The 24,377-nt window shown below is 41.2% G+C and overlaps 3 protein-coding genes across 5 annotated transcripts in view; 1 reads left to right on the top strand and 2 right to left on the bottom strand.

Moving 5' to 3' along the window:
• Nucleotides 1-3,845: 3,845 nt before the first annotated feature.
• pgrmc1 (progesterone receptor membrane component 1) lies at nt 3,846-6,791 on the bottom strand (the record flags this gene model as incomplete). Its single annotated transcript, NM_001124444.1, is given in 3 exon segments — nt 3,846-4,808; nt 5,446-5,601; nt 6,470-6,791. Coding segments are annotated over 3 exon segments (546 nt in total). The 3' UTR covers nt 3,846-4,713.
• A 1,176-nt stretch (nt 6,792-7,967) lies between these two features.
• Nucleotides 7,968-14,349, top strand: rab24 (ras-related protein Rab-24-like). Of its 3 annotated transcripts, none has more exons than XM_036936706.2 (9): nt 7,968-8,387; nt 9,135-9,321; nt 9,462-9,530; nt 9,728-9,806; nt 10,292-10,359; nt 10,466-10,565; nt 10,760-10,810; nt 10,931-10,990; nt 11,163-14,349. In XM_036936706.2, the coding sequence occupies exons 2-9, from the start codon at nt 9,208-9,210 to the stop codon at nt 11,225-11,227; spliced, it is 606 nt and encodes a 201-aa protein (XP_036792601.1). In that variant the 5' UTR covers nt 7,968-8,387; nt 9,135-9,207; the 3' UTR covers nt 11,228-14,349.
• Nucleotides 14,350-16,311: 1,962 nt separating this feature from the next.
• nsd1b (nuclear receptor binding SET domain protein 1b) overlaps nt 16,312-24,377 on the bottom strand; it is a 29,834-nt gene continuing 21,768 nt past the window's right edge. Inside the window, exons 20-23 of the mRNA XM_021623635.3 lie at nt 22,033-22,174; nt 20,500-20,606; nt 20,058-20,259; nt 16,312-19,781 (exon numbers count right to left, since the gene is read on the bottom strand). Of these exons, the coding sequence (XP_021479310.3) occupies nt 19,132-19,781; nt 20,058-20,259; nt 20,500-20,606; nt 22,033-22,174 (1,101 nt within the window). The 3' untranslated portion in view covers nt 16,312-19,131. The remainder of the gene's footprint in view (nt 19,782-20,057; nt 20,260-20,499; nt 20,607-22,032; nt 22,175-24,377) is intronic.

Raw genomic sequence — 24,377 nt, 5'->3', positions numbered from 1 at the left:
GTTGGCTGAGATGAAGAGAGCATTAGCTAAAGCTGGGGTAACATCTCCTCGGGAAGGATGAGATGTGTTACATAATGATGGCTCATCTCAGTGACATTGCAATGGGGAAAGTATTGGGCCTTTTCAATAAGGGGTGGCAGGAAGGGAAACTGCCTGGAAGTTGGAAGCAGGCAGTAGAGGAACCAATACATAAACCTGGGAAAAACCCCAATACTCCTTCAAGCTGTAGGCCGATAGTGTTGACATCTCACGTACAGTGCCTTGCGAAAGTATTCGGCCCCCTTGAACTTTGCGACCTTTTGAGGCTTCAAACATAAAGATATAAAACTGTATTTTTTTGTGAAGAATCAACAACAAGTGGGACACAATCATGAAGTGGAACGACATTTATTGGATATTTCAAACTTTTTTAACAAATCAAAAACTGAAAAATTGGGCGTGCAAGATTATTCAGCCCCTTTACTTTCAGTGCAGCAAAGTCTCTCCAGAAGTTCAGTGAGGATCTCTGAATGATCCAATGTTGACCTAAATGACTAATGATGATAAATACAATCCACCTGTGTGTAATCAAGTCTCCGTATAAATGCACCTGCACTGTGATAGTCTCAGAGATCCGTTAAAAGCGCAGAGAGCATCATGAAGAACAAGGAACACACCAGGCAGGTCCGAGATACTGTTGTGAAGAAGTTTAAAGCCGGATTTGGATACAAAAAGATTTCCCAAGCTTTAAACATCCCAAGGAGCACTGTGCAAGCGATAATATTGAAATGGAAGGAGTATCAGACCACTGCAAATCTACCAAGACCTGGCCGTCCCTCTAAACTTTCAGCTCATACAAGGAGAAGACTGATCAGAGATGCAGCCAAGAGGCCCATGATCACTCTGGATGAACTGCAGAGATCTACAGCTGAGGTGGGAGACTCTGTCCATAGGACAACAATCAGTCGTATATTGCACAAATCTGGCCTTTATGGAAGAGTGGCAAGAAGAAAGCCATTTCTTAAAGATATCCATAAAAAGTGTTGTTTAAAGTTTGCCACAAGCCACCTGGGAGACACACCAAACATGTGGAAGAAGGTGCTCTGGTCAGATGAAACCAAAATTGAACTTTTTGGCAACAATGCAGAACGTTATGTTTGGCGTAAAAGCAACACAGCTGAACACACCATCCCCACTGTCAAACATGGTGGTGGCAGCATCATGGTTTGGGCCTGCTTTTCTTCAGCAGGGACAGGGAAGATGGTTAAAATTGATGGGAAGATGGATGGAGCCAAATACAGGACCATTCTGGAAGAAAACCTGATGGAGTCTGCAAAAGACCTGAGACTGGGACGGAGATTTGTCTTCCAACAAGACAATGATCCAAAACATAAAGCAAAATCTACAATGGAATGGTTCAAAAATGAACAGATCCAGGTGTTAGAATGGCCAAGTCAAAGTCCAGACCTGAATCCAATCGAGAATCTGTGGAAAGAACTGAAAACTGCTGTTCACAAATGTTCTCCATCCAACCTCACTAAGCTCGAGCTGTTTTGCAAGGAGGAATGGGAAAAAATGTCAGTCTCTCGATGTGCAAAACTGATAGAGACATACCCCAAGCGACTTACAGCTGTAATCGCAGCAAAAGGTGGCGCTACAAAGTATTAACTTAAGGGGGCTGAATAATTTTGCACGCCCAATTTTTCAGTTTTTGATTTATTAAAAAAGTTTGAAATATCCAATAAATGTCGTTCCACTTCATGATTGTGTCCCACTTGTTGTTGATTCTTCACAAAAAAATACAGTTTTATATCTTTATGTTTGAAGCCTGAAATGTGGCAAAAGGTCGCAAAGTTCAAGGGGGCCGAATGCTTTCGCAAGGCACTGTATATATATATATATATATATATATATATATATATTTGTGATGTCCCTCTGTGCACCAGCTCATGTGGGAGTAGAGTGGAATGAGGAGGTGGATGTTATCGCCAAGCAGGCTCTTAAACATCCTAATGTTGAGATGGAATTGTCAATCAGTAAAGCAGAGGCCAAGGGATTAATAATAACAGTGGTTAAAAATAAGTAGCAAGAGTTGTGGAACAGGGAGAGTATGGGAAATACCTGTATAAGAGCCAGGAAAAGGTGGGGGCAGGGAGGTCCTCAGGCCGAGAGAGAAGGGAGGAAAGGGTATTCACAAGGCTGAGACTGGGACACACAAAGCTAAATAGTACATTGAAAGTGGTGGGGAAACATCTGACTGGGAGGTGTGATCTGTGATCATTGTCAGGAGGAGTTGGAGACAGTGGAGGATATTCTACTTCAGTCCCAGAAATATGTGAGAGAAAGGGAGCGATTGTTATTAGATTTGAGGAGTAATGGGGTTGAAGAGCCAGGATTACGTGAACTGCTGGGGAAATCTTCAGGTGATGTAGTATTTAATTATGGAGACCTTCACTGTCTCTGGTCCACACTCCAGTCCAGTTGTTGGCGGTAATGCACCTTAACGTTGGTTGCCAACCAATATATAAAATCCACAAGAAGTTTATGTTAGAGCAAAAACCAAGCCATTAGGTTGAAGGAATTGTGTCGAGGCACAGATCTGGGGAAGGGTACCAAAAAATGTCTGCAGCTTTGAAGGTCCCCAAGAACACAGTGGCCTCCATCATTCTTAACTGGAAGAAGTTTGAATCACAAAGACTCGTCCTAGAGCTGGCCGCCCGGCCAAACTGAGCAATTGGGGGAGAAGGGCCTTAGTCGGGGAGGTGACCAAGAACCCAATGGTCACTCTGACAGAGCTCCAGAGTTCCTCTGTGGAAATGGGATAAACTTCCAGGACAACTATCTCTGCAAAACTCCATCAATCAGGCCTTTATGGTAGTGGCCAGACGGAAGTCCTGATTAAAAGGCACATGACAGCCCCCTTGGAGTCAGAACATGAGAAACAAGATTTTCTGGTCTGATGAAACCAAGATGGAACTCCTTACGGTGAAGCATGGTGGTGGCAGCATCATGCTGTGTGGATGTTTTTCAGCCGCAGGGACTGGGAGATTAGTTAGGATTGAGGGAAATATGAGTGCAGCAAAGTACAGAGAGATCCTTGATGAAAACCTGCTCCAGAGCACTCAGGACATCAGACTGGGGATCAAACATGATCGAACATCTCTGGAGAGACCTGAAAATAGCTGTGCAGCTACGCTTCCCGTCCAACCTGACAAAGCTTGAGAGGATTTGCAGAGAATAATGGGAGAAGCTCCCCAAATACAGGTGTGCCAAGCTTGTAGCGTCATACCCAAGAAGACTTGAGGCTGTAATCACTGCAAAAGGTGCTTCAACAAAGTACTGAGTCAAGATTCTAAATACTTATGTAAATGTGATATTTTTTTATACATATGCTTAAATGTCAAAATGTGTTTTTGCTTTGTCATTATGGGATATTGTGTGCAGATTGAGGGGGAAAATCTATTTCAGAACAAGGTTGTAACGTAACAAAATGTGGAAAAAGTCAAGGGGTCTGAATACTTTCCGAATGCACTGTAAATATATTTAAAACCAAACACTTTTCGACTTTTACTCAAGTAGTATTTTACTGGATGATATTCACTTTTACTTTAGTAATTTTCTATTAAAGGTATCTTCACTTTCACTCAAGTATGACAATTGGAAAATACTTTCTCCACCACTGAGTAAATACTGTTCAGAATTATAGACTAAAAAAACACCTATTATTTCAGGTGGGCTCCATGCACACAATCATGCCCATCATCAATCCAGAGCTTCGTCACTAGTGTGTCCTGAATATATCATGCTCAGGCCCAACATTCATAAACACACATCAACAAAAAACACTGACAAACACCATACACAGGTTGATTAAACATTTGGGTAGATTTATTTATCATATCAAAATATCAGTGTCATGATCACACAAACTAGGACATTCCTTTGTAATGTATTTTGTAGAGTGTTTCCTGTGTTTACCAGTATTTGAGTCCAGATTCTGGCCAATTCCAGGGAGTATTTGCCATGGCATACATAATTGGTACAGGAAGCACCTTAGTTCACTCAACATTTTTTATATTTTGTGCTACAGTATGAGCATCCTAAAACATACTTCATCCAGTGCAAGCCCTACACTAGCAGTGTGTGGAATTATCAGACCAATTGTGTTATTATTACAAAGTTATGCTGAAAGTGAATGCTAAAGTGATTATATCAAGCACGATCTTCTCTAACGCATATGAGAAACTAACTGCAGTTCAGTCAGACCGAGTATGTGATATTTAGCTATGCTTAGTGATGGATAACTCAGAATTTTTTATAGATACTCTAACACCAGAGCCAAAAAACAAACACAATATTTCTGATGGAATGTTATCTGCTTGTGTTGAAAATCTGTGGTCATCTCATGATTACAAAAATGAAATACGTTCATCTCAATCTACAGTAATAGATCTTCCATCAGCATCTACATGACACCTAATAGTACCTATATAACTTTACAAAGACACCACAGAATTCAAGAATTATTCAAACCTTAACCAAAAATCCACTAGATTTTGGTAAATTAATGTCTGTAGCATTTGAAATTAGCATAAGAGGCGATGGTCCATGAAAATGTGATAATACAAAAACCATACAGGAGAAAGCATTGCGTTCAAATGCAGCAACACAAGGCAATATCCATCACATTCTGAAAAAATTAAGGCATCTGAATTTCCCTTGTGTACTTGAGTTCTAGTCCTTCTTTTTGTCCTTGACCTCCTCGTCATCTGTGTACTCGGTAGGTTCTTCTCCAGCTTTCAGAAGTTTGCCGACGTAGTCATACTTTTCTGTGAAAGACAGGAAGAAGAAGAAAATTACATCGAGTCCCTCAGAGACCTTCACCAGACACAACATCAGAGCCATTATCAAGGACATGGTAATCACTGGGTGGAGATCAGCCTTGGCCCAGAAAGACTCCCATGTGTGGTTTTAAATTCACAGCACTACTCAATGGAATGTAGATAAAAGTGTATCAAAAGGAGTCATTTTGATGCAAAGTACTATTACATTATGCCCTGGCATGGCACTATACTATTGCTTGTGCGAACTCTTCTGTCGTTGCCAAGCCATTCAACTGAGGAACACAGAGGAGCTGACTAAAGCACAAAAAGACTGGATCACACAAACACTAGCTATGCCCTGAGGCACAATACAGAAATGGATTTTAAACACCAATCATTCTAAGCCATCAAAACTGTTCGGGGGCATGAAGAACTTCCACTGGGCCATCATTGTAAATAAGAATTTGTTCTTAACTGACTTGCCTAGTTAAATAAAAACATTTTGTTTTTAAAGACTGTTGAGTGGTGTGTGTGATGTTCACTGCAAGAGGTTCATTCCGCTTGAGATAGGAGTAGAAAATACAGTATCAGAATTTAAACCAGTGTTTTGTAGCAACTTCTATCAACTCCTGCATAAACTCACGAGTGAACTGGGTCTCCCATTCGTTGAGGCTCTCTTGCTGCATGGCGTTGAGGTCCGAGAGGTCGTCGTGGGTGTCTTTCAGGGCCTCCTTCTCCAGACAAAATGTGGCCAGGCCCCTGGAGGCATCTTTACCAGCAAACACTCCATAGGGACCCTCTGGAAACCATCACACAGACATAAAGTTTGATTTGAAATTCAGCCAAGTATTTTATGAACTAAAATGTGATTGTGAATAGACAGGTTCTAATAAACTATCAGTGTGTATACATTGGCCGATGACTACCATTTTCTGAAAGTATGCAGTTTTATAGTGTAAATTAAATTCCACAAGCTCTCCAACAGACATAGCTGACTGTATTCTATGTCAGCTTCAGAGATAGCCCCAACAGTAACCCATTTTTTATAGATGTTGAGGCTGACAGAAGGGACAGTCTGAATCTGTGACATGAGAACTAGCATTGCTCTCTAATAGGCCTCAACAAGCCTAACTTTGTGCAACCATCTGGTCTGGCTGAATTTCATTTTAAACCTTTGTGCAAGGCATTCACCTGTGTCAAACTATTTATTTTAAAATGGAATGAAGGCAACTGAAACACAACATCATAAATAAACGAGGAGCAGCAATAAGGGACATAGACTATAATAGACTGAAAATACTGCAATTTATACATATTTTCAGAGAGGGCGTTCCTCAGGAGGGTTGCGTGACAGTGCAGGATCAATCAACTCGGTGAGAGGTTACATGCCAACTAGACTGACTACGTCACTAGCAGCTCGCGTGTTGTGAAATTCAAACCTGGGTAAATGATTCATGAATAAGAGAGAGGTGGAGTGGCGTTTTAGAATGGTCGCAGTTACAATGTAACAACTTAGTAATATACACACATACATATAAATAACACATTTAGTAATACAATCGAAAGACCAGCAAGCCACTTGGCTACAGTTGCGCCAACCATTATTCTAGGCGGAAATAGCCAAGTCCTTGCTCGACGGACAGCACATGAAAACAAACGTATTTTACCTGGCCCGTAGAATTTCTTTCCTCTGGTTACATCGAACACCTTAAAATTGACAGCCATGAGAATTCTTGGATTTTGCAGCCCATCGTACGGTTGCAGCTCAGTTAACGTGAAATCCCTTTTCTTGAGTTTAGGCAGAGGTTCCTCGACCTCGCCCATATCTGCAGGTTTGTCTCCGCGGAAGATTTTGTACAAAAGAAATATACAGAGGCCAAGCAGACTCAAATTCAACGGGGAAGTAAAAATTTCTTGCAAAATTCCTGGATAAATTTCCTCGGCTCCCTCTGTATCAGCCATGTTTGTTTCTCTCTGCTTGGTTGGGACTGTACTGGGACATGAGGCTTTTCGAGGGTGGGATCAATGCACCAATCACAGAGACCAAAAATACACTGTTATGCAGTTTTAACCAATGGGCTTCGTGTTGGAACTGTAGTTTTGAGAAATGTATTACTTAAGAAATAATACCTGAGAACCCGGGAATTATCGTGTGACAACTCACGAGTCCCAAAACAAACCATGATCTCATTAACTATGTACCATATGGACAAATAAGCAGAATGTTTTTATGTAGGCCTACTAATAGCAGAAACTCATTGCACTCGAACGTTGCGACAATGGATGTTCTGATTCCCGGCAGGACACAGCCCTTGGGAGGAGTTGTCACACGATAGATAATACCTGTGTTCGGGGGCATTCTTGCATTTATACACCGTTTTTGCCATTACAAAAAAAGATTAAAAGTGCAGTATCTGCAGTCGACTGTGATATTTTGGACGCAGTAATTGCAGAATAACTACAGTGTAGTTATTCTGCAATTACTGCGTCCTAGTTATTCTGAAATTACTGCGTCCAAAATACTTCACTGTAACTGCCGTTATACTGAAAATTACTGTAGTAAAAAACTGTTATTTTGGACGCAGTATTTACAACATAATGCAGTTAGACTGCACTTTAACTGCATTGTACTACAGTTATACTGCTCTCTGACTGCAGTCTTTTTTCGTAAGGGTGGTAGCAAACTCAGCCTGCACTATTTTAAAAGAGTGCTGGTCGTTAGTTATTTTCTCACGTTTTGAGCCAGTCCTTAATTCTAATCATTATATTCAATCGACGTTGCTATTCTAAGCTAATACTTGACATGTAGCAGAGGTTCAATGATGATGAGAGACAGGAACTACAATAAATAATGATCAATGGGCTTTGTGTTGGAACTGTAGTTTTGAGAAATGTACTACATCAATTTGATGCATATTTCACATATTCATCTATTTTATATAAAATGTTCAAAGCATAAATACATTCAAATCAGAATTTTGGGAGCAACTCATATGACCGTAATTGATTGAAGAATGATCATCTTGCCTGGTGAGTTGGGCATGTTTTTTATATATTTTTTTATATCAAACAACATTTAACTGTAATTAAAATGATTTGAACCATTTTGTGTTAAAAAAGGGGGACTTTGAATACGACGTCATCGTAATGGTGATTAATGACATCACATCCTGTATATTTATTTATTTATTTAACCTTTATTTCTTCTGTAGAATGTCTCTCCTCTAAGTAGTTCCCCATAACAAAGCCTCTTGCAAGCTAACGAATGAGGTTGAGCCTGCCAGAAATGCATGTCGAGTAAGATTTGCCATACGGCATAGCAATGTCATAGACAATATACAGTACGTGTTAGGGATCTTTCTGTTGCTTGTAATTTTAGTTTGTAGTACAATTGACGTTGCGTAAGCTGACAACAACAAGAGCAACCTCGAGTGGCTCAAACACTGGCTAGCCAGCTAGTTAGATAGCTAACTTTAACTGTAACGAAATGTTCACATAAGAGCTAGCTATTACATTTAGTTTAGTATAATCCGACTCGGTTCTCATTCTTCAATTTGAACACATTTAGCTGAGTTTGCCAAGCAGGTAAGTGTTTTGGTTTTAGAAAACGTTACATAGCAAGTCATCATTAGCTAATGAAACGTTTGATGGCAAACGTTGGCTAGCTAGCTAATAATACTATTGCAACTGTCAAGCTAGCTAGCGAACAGTTAATTCGCATTTTGTGTTATCTTTCAGGTCTGCTAATTGTGTGTACCATTTTGTTGATTGTTGACCTCTCTAACGTTATCGTATTGGTAACATTACGTGTATTTTAACTATCTAGCTACACACCCATGCCCATTTGAACTTCTTGGAAATTGTTGACAGGAGCCACAAATATAATGACATGAAATGTATGCTGCTCTCTTGGAACAAATTCTGCTTTCGCAATTTATGATACAGTTGGCGCGTTCACATACTACTCTGAACTAAGAAACTCGGAGATGTCCGACTGGCTAACTGGTTCAATGCGGCACGTGTATAACTACAACCTGTTAGTAAATCGGAAATGTCAGTTTCCTAGTTCCGACTAGCATGACTACCCGTCATTCTGTTGTTGCGGTGGGTGGCAGCCACCCATTAAATTGAGTGTCACTTCAAAAAAAAAAAATATATATTTTCAATTGGAGATTACATTAGGGACCAAGCTTGAACAGACAGTTTAAATACCACATTTTACAGCAGTTTTGTTTCTTCACGTAGCATGGGTTTACAGGCCCAACTTAATCTTACTAGCTACTTGTTGCTGAATAAAATACGAATTGTATTGTCTCTCTTTCTGTTGCACAGCTTTTCAGCATCCTGGTCTACCCCTCTCCTGCTCCTGCTCCTCCTCTCCTATCTCATCCTGGTCCTGTGCAGTATGACAATGCGTGTGGATGCCAAAGTAGTTATGCTTGGGAAGGAGAGTGTAGGTAAGACCAGCCTTGTAGAGAGATATGTCCACCATCGCTTTCTCGTCGGCCCCTACCAGAACGTGAGTATCAATTAATTTCCTAGGACAGTGTGTGATTCCAACTGGATGTGTGGGAGGCTCTCTCTGCTTGTGTGTGAAGATTCTTTCTCAATATTTGACTGGCTACATTTTTTTTCTTGCAATCTGTCTTTCTTCGATAGACTATTGGGGCTGCATTCGTTGCCAAACCAATCCAGGTGGGAGACAAGGTGGTTACCCTGGGAATATGGGTGAGTGACGATGACTGATGTCATCCTACGTAAAATACAATGGCAAATACATTTGCATGAGTCTCTATACGCTTTATGGCACTGTCATGTGAATTATAATCCCTGGAAAATAAATTAATGAATCCATCGTAGCTTGATATGGGGTAGCTACTGGCTATGTGTGGATCACTATAAGTGATTCCTTCTCTGCAACCCAGGACACGGCTGGATCAGAGCGCTACGAGGCTATGAGTAGAATCTACTACAGAGGAGCCAGGGCTGCCATTGTCTGCTATGGTAAATCCTAATCCCCATGGAATGACACTGTCAGTAGCACTCTGTCTAGGTTTATTATTGTTTACTTTTTTGTTATTGTCTACGTTTTATTTTTATTTTGCTACTATGGAGTTCTTATATCCAAAATGTTTCATTGAGGAAATTCTTGTTGAGAGCAATTAACATCTCTGCATGTTGTGAATTGTGCTCACGTGTCCTGCACTCATATAACCCTCATTGGGGGAATTTTCATGGTTTGGAAAATATCTGATGAGGCATTTACCACAGTTGATGACTCAATTTGTTCTGTTTCTTTTTTGGTTGTAGCTGGTTCTGTTTTTAGTGTGGTTTTTATGGGCTGATTTACATTGCAACAGTACTATCTAGTAATAGTAATACAGAATATTCTAGGTTGAATATACTTTTATAACTATGAAAACATATCATGTTTTAGTCAAGTTTTGTGTTTTCATTGATCTTTATTTGTGTGACTTTCCCTCCTGTAGATTTGACAGACACCAGCAGTTTCCAGCGAGCTAAATTCTGGGTGAAGGAGGTGCAAAACTGTGAAGAGGTTAGAGACCCTTTTATAAAAACACAACTCACGTTCCATGATGGGTATTGCCCTGTAAATTATCCTATGTAACTGCTCACAATTTCCTCTATGACCTCAATTGAAGCACTGCAAGATATACCTGTGTGGCACAAAGGTTGACCTGATTGAGAGTGACCGGGGCCTGCGGCAAGTAGACTACCATGACGTTCAGGACTTTGCTGATGGTAAATTGCTATGATAATCATCATCACTAACTCCCACTTAATCATGGAGTCTGAGTGTCTTACCAGACATCAAGCAATCAATCAATCAATCAATCAAATCTATTTATAAAGCCCTTTTTACACTGGCAGATTAGTATAAGGACTGGCTGTTTTAGAGTAGTTTATGTTTATTCTTTCAACATTCTCATCTACAGAGATTGGGGCTCAGCATTTTGAAACATCCAGTAAAACAGGCAACAACGTGGGTAAGTGACACCTCATATGGCCAGTTCATTTCAAATCTAGTGTATAGTCTCATAAAACTACATTTCCCAAAAATATTCATTGCAGCAGTAGACTCATATTCTCTTTTAACCACATTCCAGATGAGCTGTTCCAAAAAGTTGCAGAGGACTTTAATAGCATCTCCTTCCAATTCATGACCGGTGAGACTTTGTCTCTCTTCTTAGATATTGCTTCTATAGTTTAGCTGTCAGTGCACATTTAGTCTGCAATGGTAGTATTACTGTCATGAATTATCATTCTCAATCTCTACTGTGGTGAATAATTGCTCTCCTGAATAGGTCTGGTTGATACTTCTCTGCTCTCTCTTTACAGAAGAGACAGGTATTGACTTGGGTCAGAAGAAGGACTCTTATTTCTATTCCTGCTGCCACAATTAAACCTTTACTAGTAGACAGCAGTCACTTGCCCTAAAACCAACCTGGAAATGTTGGATGGATGCTAGACATCCCACCTGGAGCCTGTTAATTTAAAATCAGAGAAAGAAAGAGAGGAGTCCAAGCAGTACTGTGTTTTTTTGATTGCTTTTTTCAGTTGTGCCATAGAAGGCTAAATGCTCACTGCATTTAAAGGAGTGCTCATAATGATTGGACTTCCCCTCTCTCAGGACAAAATACCTGCCAAGGGGGATATCGGAATGAAGCAGACAAGGAAATAGCACTTCAACCCCACTTTTAAAAAAGCCTTGTTTTCCTTAGTGTCTATCAACTCACCTTAATGCCGCTACACACTTCATGCAAACAGAGCAACGGAGCATCGCATACGATCCATTCCCAAATTTTTGCCAAACAAATATACGTAGAACTATGTGTGACAACTACTCTGTCGCTGCGTTTATGTAGTTGGATAGAGGCCGTATAGGGCCATTTAGGGACAGTTCAAAGTTTACTGGGGGGGGGGGGGTTAGAGTGTCCAACTCGAGGTGTCAGGAAAAAAAATGTACGACCACAAATAACAATAACTGTGTTTATAAATGTGGATATCGACTTTGCCACTTCAGCATGGTTTTGTGGCACAGTCGATGCACTACGATCAGAGCCGGCTGCAGACAATGCTCAGCTAGCTAGAAATCTAATTTCAATGCACCACACAACCCATAAGCAAAGCATACCCATTTCAGGCGCTTCCAGTTCATGGTTTGTGTTTTCAACACTACAATGAAATATACTGTCAATCTCGACAAACAGAAAATAGGCCTAGATCCTGCCCTACCTTGCAGGCCTACCCAGTATCGAAGGCTTGGCTTGGCAGTCTCCAAATGTCATTACACTTTTTGGTGTTAAACATATGTCTCTTTCCTTTCATCAAATGGCTGCTGCACAGTTTGGATGCTGGAATTACATTTAGGACGAACGTGCGCAGGAAGCCTACTTTTGATTAAAACATTGTGACTGGTTGTGTTTATGCCACACATAAAATTCCATACATTTTAAGAAGTTAAATGACAAATATTTAGGCTACATTGAAGCGTTAGGTTCTAGGTGCGTGAGGAATAGCCACTGGGATGGATCTCTTGAGGCAGAGCACGCGTTAAGCTTTCCTGAATAATGGCCTGCTGGGAGCATATGTGGCCACATTTCTATTAAAGAATGACTTGGGAGAATGATGATCCGCAACAGACAATGCATATCAGTATCAGAACTTAAAATATAGCCAAACTGGCCTGCTACTCTGCCTTTCTATACCTTATTAACAGGCGAGTAGACCCACAAGTGATCCAAATGGAATGAAACATTCAAATCACAGGGCTTTTGCACCATTATTTAAATAACATTTTCACTGCAGTTTATAGCCTAGAGTTGAATTTTGTACTTGAAAACAATAATGCAATATCTCATTGCATTGCGGTGTTATAGGCTAGTCTATGTAGGATAATTGAAACATAATTGTCCCAGAACCAGATGACTAGGGGAGCTTTTTGAGTTGCGTGTCTCATTTCTTCACAGTTCTTTCATGCGCAATGACCCACCTGGCCTCTTTGCTGATAGTGAAAATTGGTGCAACTTTGAATGATTTTATCTGTGGTATGATGCTAGTTAGCCTATTGTAGATCTGGGCAAATGATCCACCTAGCGCTATTGTCACTATGAATGGTGGATAGAAGGCAGTATAGACTGGTATACTATACTGACCTGTGGTATAGTAAAAGGTAGCTCACGGAAAAGCATAGTGCATAAGAGAAGTACCAAAGCAACTTGATATAAGGGAGGCGCATGCAAGCGGATGAGGACATTTGTCTAGGATGGAAGAAATTATATAGTAAAACCTGCTAAGGGACGAATGTAAACCAGGGAAACAACACACTACCCTCCCCTGTGCCCAATAAAAACAACCCTCCCAAAAGCGAAAATAAAGAAAGAAAAAACGTTAGACAACACCCATATTTTGGACCACCCCACCCCAGTAAATCTCAAACTTTCCCTTATATAAATGAATTATGCCAATGACAGCTTTTATCCCATAATCAAATGCCTTGAGTGAGTGTGCTTTTTAAGTACTTGATTTCAATGACCATTCTGTGGGTTTTGGGGCTTTAAACTATAGACTATTTTCATTGTCTACTCTAGGTTGCAATGGACTTGCCATACTATGTACCTGCACATTTATTGTCATGTAACATATATTTTTCTGTTGTCATAAGCTCTCATACAGTTGAACGTATATGGAATGCACCAACACAGGAAAAAGTTTATGGGTAAATGTTGTAATAAGAGAGTTACGTCGCCATGGCTAAAAGTACTATATAATGCCATTGCAAAAAGAAACCCTATATACAGACAGCTATGTGTAGCTAATGTATTTAATATCCAGCAAGTCACTAACTTAATGTTTTACAGACACCTCATCAAACCGTGGCTGACCATTGTCGTTACTTCACACACAATGGGAAGTTGAAACTTTCTGTGAATGTATTGTTAATGTTTACACTTTGAGACACCTTTGACCTTTTGAGACAGTCTAGCCAATGGCTGATTTTTACTAGATTTTACCAATGTGTGTTCAAATTAGCTTAGTTAGAACTACTATTGAATTTGAGTGCAAAGATAAACGAGAGGAAATACTGAAACCTCACTGAGGGTTTTTCTCAGTCCCACTGAAGTTGTGCATGTAGGAGACTAGTAGTAAGCAGCAGCAATGGTTTTCCCTTGAGTAATGAATCACATATCCATCATTAGCGGTGTATAGCAGGCTCCATTATTGTTTACACACGCAGCATCTTCTATGTTGTCACTCCCCAAGGGCGCAGACCTGCCTGAGAAAGAGGGATAGTTCACATATTTCATTTTCTGAATGGTTTACAAGAAGGTGCAATGTGTACAAGCATGAAGCCAGAGGTTGTTTGCAGTCCCACATCTGTCTGAGGCCTTGTAGATAACATGCATATATTTCCAACACTACAGGTCCACAGAGTCTGCTGATATGATCATTCATTGTGTGGACTCCAGTGACTGTGTTTTTTAGCATGTTGTAAATTGGAAAAATAAAGATTCCATTTCTGCAAGTCTCTGTCAGTGTGTCTGTGTGACACTTACAGTACATTAGCCTGGTCAACCAGACTGACCGCTGCACGCAATATTGTTTAACTTCACTATATCATATACAGTTGAAGTCAGAAGTTTACATACACCTAGGTTGGAGTCATTAAAACACATTTTTCAACCACTCCAGAAATGTCTTGTTAACAAACTATAGTTTTGGAAAGTCGGTTAGGACATCTACTTTGTGCATGACACAAGTAATATTTCCAACAATTGTTTACAGACAGATTATTTCATTTATAATTCACTATCACAATTCCAGTGGGTCAGAAGTTTACATACACTAAGTTGACTGTGCCTTTAAACAGCTGGGAAAATTCCAGAAAATGATGTTATGGGCTTTATAAGCTTCTGATAGGCTACTTGACATAATTTGAGTCAATTGGAAGTGTACCTGTGGATGTATTTCAAGGCCTACCTTAAAATTCAGTGCCTCTTTGCTTGACATCATGGGAAAATCAAGAGAAATCAGCCAAGATCTCAAAAAAATAATTGTAGACCTCCGCAAGTCTGGTTCATCCTTGGGAGCAATTTCCAAACAGCTGAAGGTACCACGTTCATCTGAACAAACAATAGTACGCAAGTATAAACACCATGGGACCACGCAGCCGCCATACCGCTCAGGAAGGAGATGGGTTCTGTCTCCTAGGAGATGAACAACAGCAAAGGACCTTGTGAAGATGCTGGAGGAAACAGGTATAAAAGTTTCTATATCCACAGTAAAACGAGTCTTATATCGACATAACCTGAAAGGCCGCTCAGCAAGAAAGAAGCCACTGCTACAAAACTGCCATAAAAAGCCAGACTACAGTTTACAACTGCACATGGGGACAAAGATCGTACTTTTTGGAGAAATGTCCTCTGGTCTTATGAAACAAAAATAGAACTGTTTGGCCATAATGACCATCGTTATGTTTGGAGAAAAAAGGGGGAGGCTTGCAAGCCGAAGAACATCATCCCAACAGTGAAGCACGGGGGTGGCAGCATCATGTTGTGGGGGTGCTTTGCTGCAGGAGGGAATGGTGCACTTCACAAAATAGATGGCAACATGAGGCAGGAAAATGATGTGGATATATTGAAGCAACATCAAGACATCAGTCAAAGTTAAAGCTTGGTCGCAAATGAGTCTTCTAAATGGACAATGACCCCAAGCATACTTCCAAAGTTGTGGCAAAATGGCTTAAGGACAACGAAGTCAAGGTATTAGAGTGGCCATTCACAAAGCCCTGACCTCAATCCTATAGAAAAATTGTGGGCAGAACTGAAAAAGCGTGTGCGAGCAAGGCCTACAAACCTGACTCAGTTACACCAGCTCTGTCAGGAGGAATGGGCCAAAATGTACCCAACTTATTGTGGGAAGCTTGTGGAAGGCTACCTGAAACATTTGACCCAAGTTAAATAATTTAAAGGCACTGCTACGAAATACTAATTGAGTATGTAAAATTCTGACACACTGGGAATGTGATGAAAGAAATAAAATATTAAATAAATAATTCTCTACTATTATTCAGACATGTCACATTCTTAAAATAAAGTGATGATCCTAACTGACCTAAGACAGGGAATTTTTACTAGGATTAAATGTCAGGAATTATGAAAAACTGAGTTTAAATGTATTTGGCTAAGGTTTATGAAAACTTCCAAGCAACATGTGAGGTGAAACAGGGGTGAGCACAGCGGTCAGTTTTATTAACAAGGCTAACAGTACACTGAGCTAAAACTAAAAACAACTGCTAAAGCCAGTTGCTATAACATAAGCACCTCTAATGTGGATTATTATCTACCCCAGCCCAATGCAATAATTTGTTCATTGTTATTACAGTAAGATTGCTTTTAACTTAAATGTACCTTCTGAAAAATAACAATACAAACTCGGTCCAAAATCAAAATGCCAAAAACAGTTGAAGAAAAACGTTCAGATCATGTGATTGCAACTTAGCTTTTTCTTTATTATGTACAAAGAAATACAACACCTTTCAATCTCCTCACAAGGCAGAAGGATATTATTGAACTCTCAACGGTTACATTTTGAACAGATTAATTACACATGTCTGAATAAGGCAGAGAGGGAAGGGAGTCAGAAGCTAAGAAGCATGACAGCAAAAAAATAAGCTTTGTTACATGTGTATGAATGTATATAAACAGTGATACAGCCTCCCAACTCTTTGTGCATTATCAGACAACCCTTCAAAGAGGACGGAGGGGTAACTGACCATGTAGAAAAAGATATACAGCTCATTATCGTATCACAAGTTCCAAAGTACTGTGGTGATAGTTGGGAGTTTTGTCTCCCTACTCTACCGATTTCTGACTCATGTGATGTGACCAGAAATGACCCTCGACCTCCTCTTACTGTGCTATCGTAGCCTACTATTATCTGCTTGATGACTGTGATATTGTTACAGCAATATAAAGTGTTATTTACCACATCTGTTGACAGCAACTCAACCAACATGTATTAAAGTTGAAGTGATCTTGTTCATTGGACAGGTTGATGACAGAGCTGAGACCAGAGAACGCATATCTTCTGGCTCTAGACTTATTTGAAGGTCATGTTTTTTTCATTCATCATATTTAGCTTTTATATACAGGCACAAATATTCTTCCAACAGATGTATTAATCAGTTAGGATCTTATATCTGTGTTGTTAAAATTTGTATGTGTTTTAGTGCTATTAAAATACAATTATGAGTTACTGTATAACTCCTGGGTGAAGATGTTCAAGTCAGGACATGACGATGGTGCCTGTATCTCTATATTGGAGCAACAGCAGTGGGCACCATGGCGACCTTCACAGTACAGTATATGGATAAGAAGGGACCGAACTGTTTCATACATTTTTCAAATCATAAAAAAAAACTGGTTGGATTTCTATTCAAATGCAAGAAATTGCACATATTTGCATGATGAATTAAAACTAAGCCAGTTAAGTTTTAATACATAAAGGCTGCTAGAGATACTTCGACACGACTAAAGTTACAAGATTGGGCAATATTAATCACTACAAATATTGCTTATTGTAAAGGCATGATGCAAGCTTCAGAAATGGAAACACAACATCCCCATAACAGGGAAATGGCAAATCCACTTCATTCTGTTCTATGGCCCTCCAGAACCAACTTCACCTCCCTTCTTTCATAGAAACCCCAAAACTGATTGACTCAATTGAAAAGGCATAAGTAGAGATGAAAAAACGGACACAACAAAGACAGCGAGACAGAGACAAGCTTCAAGAGGGACAAAACACATAGAGACAAACATACTGTAGTGAAAGCATTTTAGCCGGGGAACAGAACAGATCTGTCATTTTTAGTGCTAAACCAAAGGCAGGAGTATAGCCTTTCAAATGGAAAGTATGGATGATATAAAGAGACACAGCAATGCCACTACTATAAATCAGTCCCGTCTTAATTTGTGCGTTATAAAGGTCTACATAAATATGTCATAGAGAGTATAATTCACACACAAGAGCTAGCTATCTTAGATGTAAGGTTACGTCAAGCAGCGTACTCAACAGCTGAGTACAATGGCACTTTCACATTGAAGGTTCAGTTCAGTTTCTAGACAAAGCTCCACCATGTGAGGAAGCTTGTGTTCAAAGACCTACAGTACAGCCAACTGCACTCAAACAGATATCAGTACAGAAGAGCTAATGGCGATGCAATGCCAGGGTTAGGGGGGAACGCAAAGTGCTGTCATGGATTAGGATGTGGGCATGTTCAATATCAAGCCATCTCCTTGATGTACTACCCACATGTACTAACTAAGCCATTTGATTGCATGTGTATTGTCTAGGTGTCTGTATCATTTGGTGTGGTAAGGCAGGGGGCAGCAGAGACAGTAGATTAATGATCATGAAACAGATACGGATATAGACTGTGCACTGCACAACAATGACAAGGATGAAAGGACTGGTTGATAGTGTGACTAATCATTTCCATGGCTGATGTACTCATTTCACAGCATTACTCATTTGTGCCATGCAGGAGAGTTGCTTCAGAGAGAAACAGTTTGACAGACTCATCTAACACACTATAGGCTACTTGCTCATGAGGGGATATCCGTGCCTTTGACAGCACTGTCCCGCTTCTCTTCAGTCTCCCCTTTGAAAAAGATGTCCCTTCAGATAAGTTAGTTGCTGTGTCCTCAAAAAGGAGGTGCAGAAGTGTAAACATGTTCTAAAACAAAAACCAGCAGCTTTGACAACGAACCATGAAGAGATCCAAATGGGCCTAGCTATATGAATACAGTTCCCATCATACTCCATTGTGCCCTTAAGCACAGATCCAGGATCAGTGTACCCACCCCAAACCCTAACCTTGACTATTAGGGGGAAAACGCTAGACGTGACCACAAATCAGTGTCCAGCAGCAACTCCATCCTACTTCGTTTCGACACACCAGCCCAGACTCCATTGTAACATCCTGCTTTTTCTCGGGGGTCTGACTGAACAAGGCGGTGTGTGAATTCACAGATCTATAAATCCTCTGGACAAGAACAGATCCTTATATACAAAGATGAGTGAATCTACATGATGCTGAGCTCTGGTCCACCCTCAAGAACAAGCAAGTAGCCCTTCTCCCCACATGGTAGACCTTCAGGACAATCACATGCTCACTGGACAATAAGAGCAGTGATTGACGGGGCTATTCTGTGGTTTGGCTAATCAGTGTCCATGTCCCCTCCACCCTGTATGAACTGTGTGGAATGATAAGCCACCATGCAGTTGTTGAAAAATTATGTCTTTACTCTTCTTCCTCTTCCTCCACTTGTTCTTCTACTTCATCTTTCAACTCAAGACCCTCCATCTCGCCATCCTCCAACTCTCCCTCCATCCCCTCTCCATCACCCAAAGGATCCTCAATTTCTTCTTTCTCATCTTCGTAGGAAGAGATGGGTGAGTACTGGGGAAGGAAAAGGTGAGAGCTATCGGGGGCCTCAGAGCTGGCTAGAGGTGTGCTGATGGGGCCAGAGAAGGGGCTAGAGATGGGGCTAGAGATGGGGCTAGAGATGGGGCCAGAGATGGGGCCAGAGATGGGGCCAGAGATGGGGCTAGAGCTGGGGAGAGGGGGGAAAGACTCAGACTCAGGACAAGGGCAAGGCTCGGGGTCCCCTGTAGTAGTGACTGTAGCAGCAGCACCAGGGATTACTACGCCAGCCCCCAGGCCCGGTGAGAGAGCACAGATGTCGGGTAGGTGCTCCCTGATCTCCCCTGGCTCCAGGGGGTCTGGTCCACAGGGGTCGTGTTCGCTGCAGGACAGCCGTCCGTCCAGCTTGGAGATGAAGAGCATGCCGTCGCGGTGCAGTGTGCAGTAAGAGCTGGGACACATTTCACAAAAGGAAGCTGCCTCCTTACCACACAGGTCACACTGGTGCCACGGGCACTCCCACCGACCTGCAGCACAGAGCAGGGAGATAGATACAGTATATCAGACAAGGGCAGTCAGACACAACTACATCAGCAGTAACACAGAGAAGTAATCAGCTCACTGAGACTGCTAACCAGGGATCTGGCAGACTTCAAACAGTGAAAATGCATGAAATATGTCATGCATATCATTCTCAATCACACAAACCTACAGTAACAGAGGGGAAATATAACAAACCATTACGAGCTATAATACTACGATATCATCTCCTCCTCTGACAGGAATCTAACTGTGCCACTGACCTGCAGGCCTCTTGGCGAGGTTGAGACAGTCTGCGTGGTAGACCTTGGGACAGCCTGGTCTCTTACAGGACACAATCTGTCCCCCGTCCCCACAACTGAAGCACTCGTCCTCCCTCTCCTTGGTCACCTCCATCTTGTTCTTCCGTTTAGCCAGGACCTTCTTCTTTAGTTTGCGGCCCTTGTCGTCTGCTGGAGGGTTGTTCTGGGGAAGGACGAAGTGTCAGGATGTTGATAGAGACACAGAAACCCAAACTGAAGATGGCCCTTTCATTCAATTATCTCATTCCCATTGACATGACTACTCTTTTGAATACTGTATCAAAGGCCTCTTGGATTTGTGGAAAGATAATTTATCATGATTGTTTCTACTATTGATGTATCTTATTCATTCTGTGAATGAATGTCATCAATAACAACATCTGGTTCCAGTGTCTCCTCTCACCTTTGGCCGAACTCCTAGGAAGCCGCTGCAGTTTGGAGCTTCACATTTACACACAGTCTTCCCATTCCCAAGGCACTCCAAGTTATAGTTGAAAGTCAGCTCTGTGTCTGGAGACAGACAAAACGACCCATAGAGGACAGATATAAACCAGTATCCACAACAAGTGATGGAGAGATGGACATGAACTGCTGATGGAATAACCTATGTAATTACGTGTAAGAAAATTGTTTTGTAAATACACTAATTATGGCCTACTTTGCCCTCACAGTGGTAAATATTATGCAACTTCCTGTTCTTATATACCTGATACAATGCTACCCTTATACACTATATATACAAAAGTATGTGGACACCCCTTCAAATTAGGGAATTCGGCTATTTCAACCACACCCGTTGCTGACAGGTGTATAAAATTGAGCACACCGCCATGCAATCTCCATAGACAAATATTGGCAGGCTTTACTGAAGAGCTCAGTGACTTTCAACATGGCACCGTCATAGGATGCCACCTTTCCAACAAGTCAGTTTGTCAAATTTCTGCCCCAGTCAACTGTAAGTGCTGTTATTGTGAAGTGGAAACGTCTAGGAGCAACAACTGCTCAGCCGCGAAGTGGTAGGCCACACAAGCTCACAGAATGGGACTGCCGAGTGCTGAAGCGCGAAGCACTTAAAACTCGTCTGTAACACTCACTACCGTGTTTCAAACTACCTCTGCAAAATAACTGTTCGTCAGGAGCTTCATGAAATGGGTTTCCATGACCGAGCAGCCGCACACAAGCCTAAAATCACCATGCGCATTGCCAAGCATCAACTGAAGTGGTGTAAAGCTCGCCGTGGAATCACGCTTCACCATCTGGCAGTCTGACTGGTGAATCTGGGTTTGGCGGATGCCAGGGGAACGCTACCTGCCGGAATGCATAGTGCCAACTGTAAAGATTGATGGAGGAAGAATAAAGGTCTGGGGCTGTTTTTCCATGGTTCAGGCTAGGCCCCTTAGTTCCATTGAAGGGAAATCTTAATGCTATAGCATACAATGACATTCTAGATGATTCTGTGCTTCCAACTTTGTGGCAACAGTTTGGGGAAGGACCTGTCCTGAATGCCCCCATGTACAAAGCGAGGTCCATACAGAAATGTTTTGTCGAGATTGGTGTGGAAGAACTGGCCTGCGCAGAGCCCTGACCTTAACTCCATCGAACACCTTTGGAACCCCGACTGCGAGCCAGGCCTAATCGCCCAACATCAGTGCCCTCACTAATGCTCTTGTGGCTGAATGGAAGGAAGTCCCTGCAGCAATATTTCAACATCTTGTGGAAAGACTTCACAGAAGAGTAGAGGCTGTTATAGCATCAAAGGGGGGACCAACTCCATATTAAAGCCAGTGATTTTGTAACTAAAATGTTTGACAAGCAAGTGTCTACATAATTTTTGTCATTTGTGTAGTTCTTCTGCCAATGCCTACATAATGAAAAGTGTTGCCAAAAACCAAAGCTGTAATATAGCACAAACTCCTTAAGCCAAAGCTCCGCTCACCTGCAGGGACATCTATGAGAGTGAAGAGTCCCACACGCGTGTCTCCATTCACCGTCCACTTCTGTGTCTCACAGTTGGGCCGGCAGCTGTGGTTCATGAAGCGGGCCTGGTTCCCCTTTGGCCCAGCATCAATGATCCGATCCTAATCAACACACCGACATGGACAACACTGTTCAATCATCATTCCTTTTGGGTGTCTTTATGATACCATGCAAAGCAGATGAAATACAGAAAACCAAAAGAATCCCCTCTCTTGAATGATAGGGCAAAATGTAGCATTCTGCCTAAATAGACATACCCAAAAGTAATAATTTTTCATAAGATGGCCATAAACCTAAATGGTAATGCTGCATAATTTTAGAAAAGTGTAGAACTCACCTCTAAGGTACTTTTTTAAACAATAAATAGCTGAGGTGTACTCACTTTTGAGGACCTAAGCTCAAGTACATAGCTCAAATATTATGAAATATAAAAAAATATAAATATGACAGGACTGCCAACTTTTGAAGAAAGCTTGGAGTGAGATTTGCTATGTGAATTTCATTAGCCCTGGCACAACCCCTAGATGGAGGACTGGGTGTCCTCCCCCAGGAATATGTTCCTCATTTTAAGCTAACTTCCTGCAATTCTACGATTTTTGACATGGCATAGGCCTATGACCAGGGTGGAAAAGTTGAATGCTTTCAACATTAAATTAACACTCAAAATTGGATGACTTTGTTTCTTTGAGATTATTATTTTTGGGGTGAGAAATTTAAAGTATGCTGACATTTTTTTGTTAACATATTTGTAGGTGGTTTGACGCTTTATTCAGACAGTAATGAAATGAGATAGGGAGACTGGCAAATTCTACAAATAGTGGGAAGGTTGGAAAAAGAGATTGATCCCTGTTCTCATCTGATAAATTACATTTGATTTCTGGAGCATTTAACATGGAATAATATGACTTATTCAAAACTGTCCATGAATGGCTGCATTAATACATAGCGTCATACAATTCATTTTCAAAAGACACAAGTAGTCATATCAGATTTCAAATATGTGATTACACTGTCAAAATTGTGAAGAAGTGTAATAATAAAATATGTGAGGGGAATAACAGTAGTCTTCTTGCTGACAAGCCACACTAATTACCCTATATTTTAGCCCACTATTAAGAATGAGAATTGTTCCACTGATCAGACTAGATCAAGTAAATACTGTAGATAATAAAATCTCCTGAAGACAAGATTACATAAATCTGCCCCTACACACTAACCAGATTATTGGTATAGTTATAGTCAAGAATTTGTATAGTCTAGAATCAAACTTACACTTCTCGGTTCACAGTCTGTTTGACAAAATTATTATCATAGTTACAAATCAGGTCACCCTACCAAACTTCCCTGATAAAACATACTGTAGGTCTTATCCATGCCTACATACTGTAGGCCGTATCGCCATAAATGCTGCACTGCCAAAGCAGACGTCAGATTGACAATGCATTGCCTTTTAGGCTATTACAACGAAAAGGCAGCAGACAGAGCGGCGTTGAGATCCATGATTGTCTGTCTGCTGCCTTTTCGTTGTAATAGCCTAAAAGGCAATGCATTGTCAATCTGACGTCTGCTTTGGCAGTGCAGCATTTATGGCGATACGGCCTCTGCAGAAGTCAGTGCATTCATACTTCTTGCGCTTCACGAAACAGCACAGAGCTGTTGATCAGAGCTGTTGTGAAGGAAGTTGTCAAGGAAATGAGTTTGTGTTTCAACAGGACCTCCCGCCCCCACCTACCGTCAACCAATCATGTCAATGCGGAGCTATACAGAGATAAGAAACCCTCCGCACTGTTACCAAATGTGGGAGTTGTACGGCGATGCGGTATGGAGCTAAATGTGGCCTCTGCATGTCCCCGGAGGATCCATGATTGAGTCACACTATCCATACGGAGCCTCCGAACACATTTTGGATTAAGCATAAATTAGCTTTTATCCTAAATGCCAATCACCAAAAGAGGGGACTAATGCAAGTGTGGATTAAATCGACTTTAGTACATGCTGTCAAAAGGCTGCATTCTGCAATGCGGACGGGAGTAACAGCCACCTAATTTTGTTGACAACATTGTACATAAAACAGCGCTACAGTGCAGCTCTTTTTACTCTAATCTTGAGGGGTGTATCTTTAAAACATGCAACCAACCCCCCTGATCCCTTACATAACTAGGCCAATCATATGCTTCAATGTGCCGCGGTTCACAGTGCTGTGGCAAGACAGGACAATGAAAGAGGTTACGCTCGTGATGATGTTAAATTGAATGTGCAGATGCTCCGATTTCAAAACGATTCGGAGCACAGATGAAAGGTTAA

Source organism: Oncorhynchus mykiss, chromosome 12 (assembly GCF_057628025.1).
Source record: "Oncorhynchus mykiss isolate SJ-2025 chromosome 12, ASM5762802v1, whole genome shotgun sequence".
Taxonomy (NCBI): Eukaryota; Metazoa; Chordata; class Actinopteri; order Salmoniformes; family Salmonidae; genus Oncorhynchus; species Oncorhynchus mykiss.
Note: the sequence above shows the minus strand (reverse complement) of the source record. Positions and strands in the feature narration are given on the sequence as shown.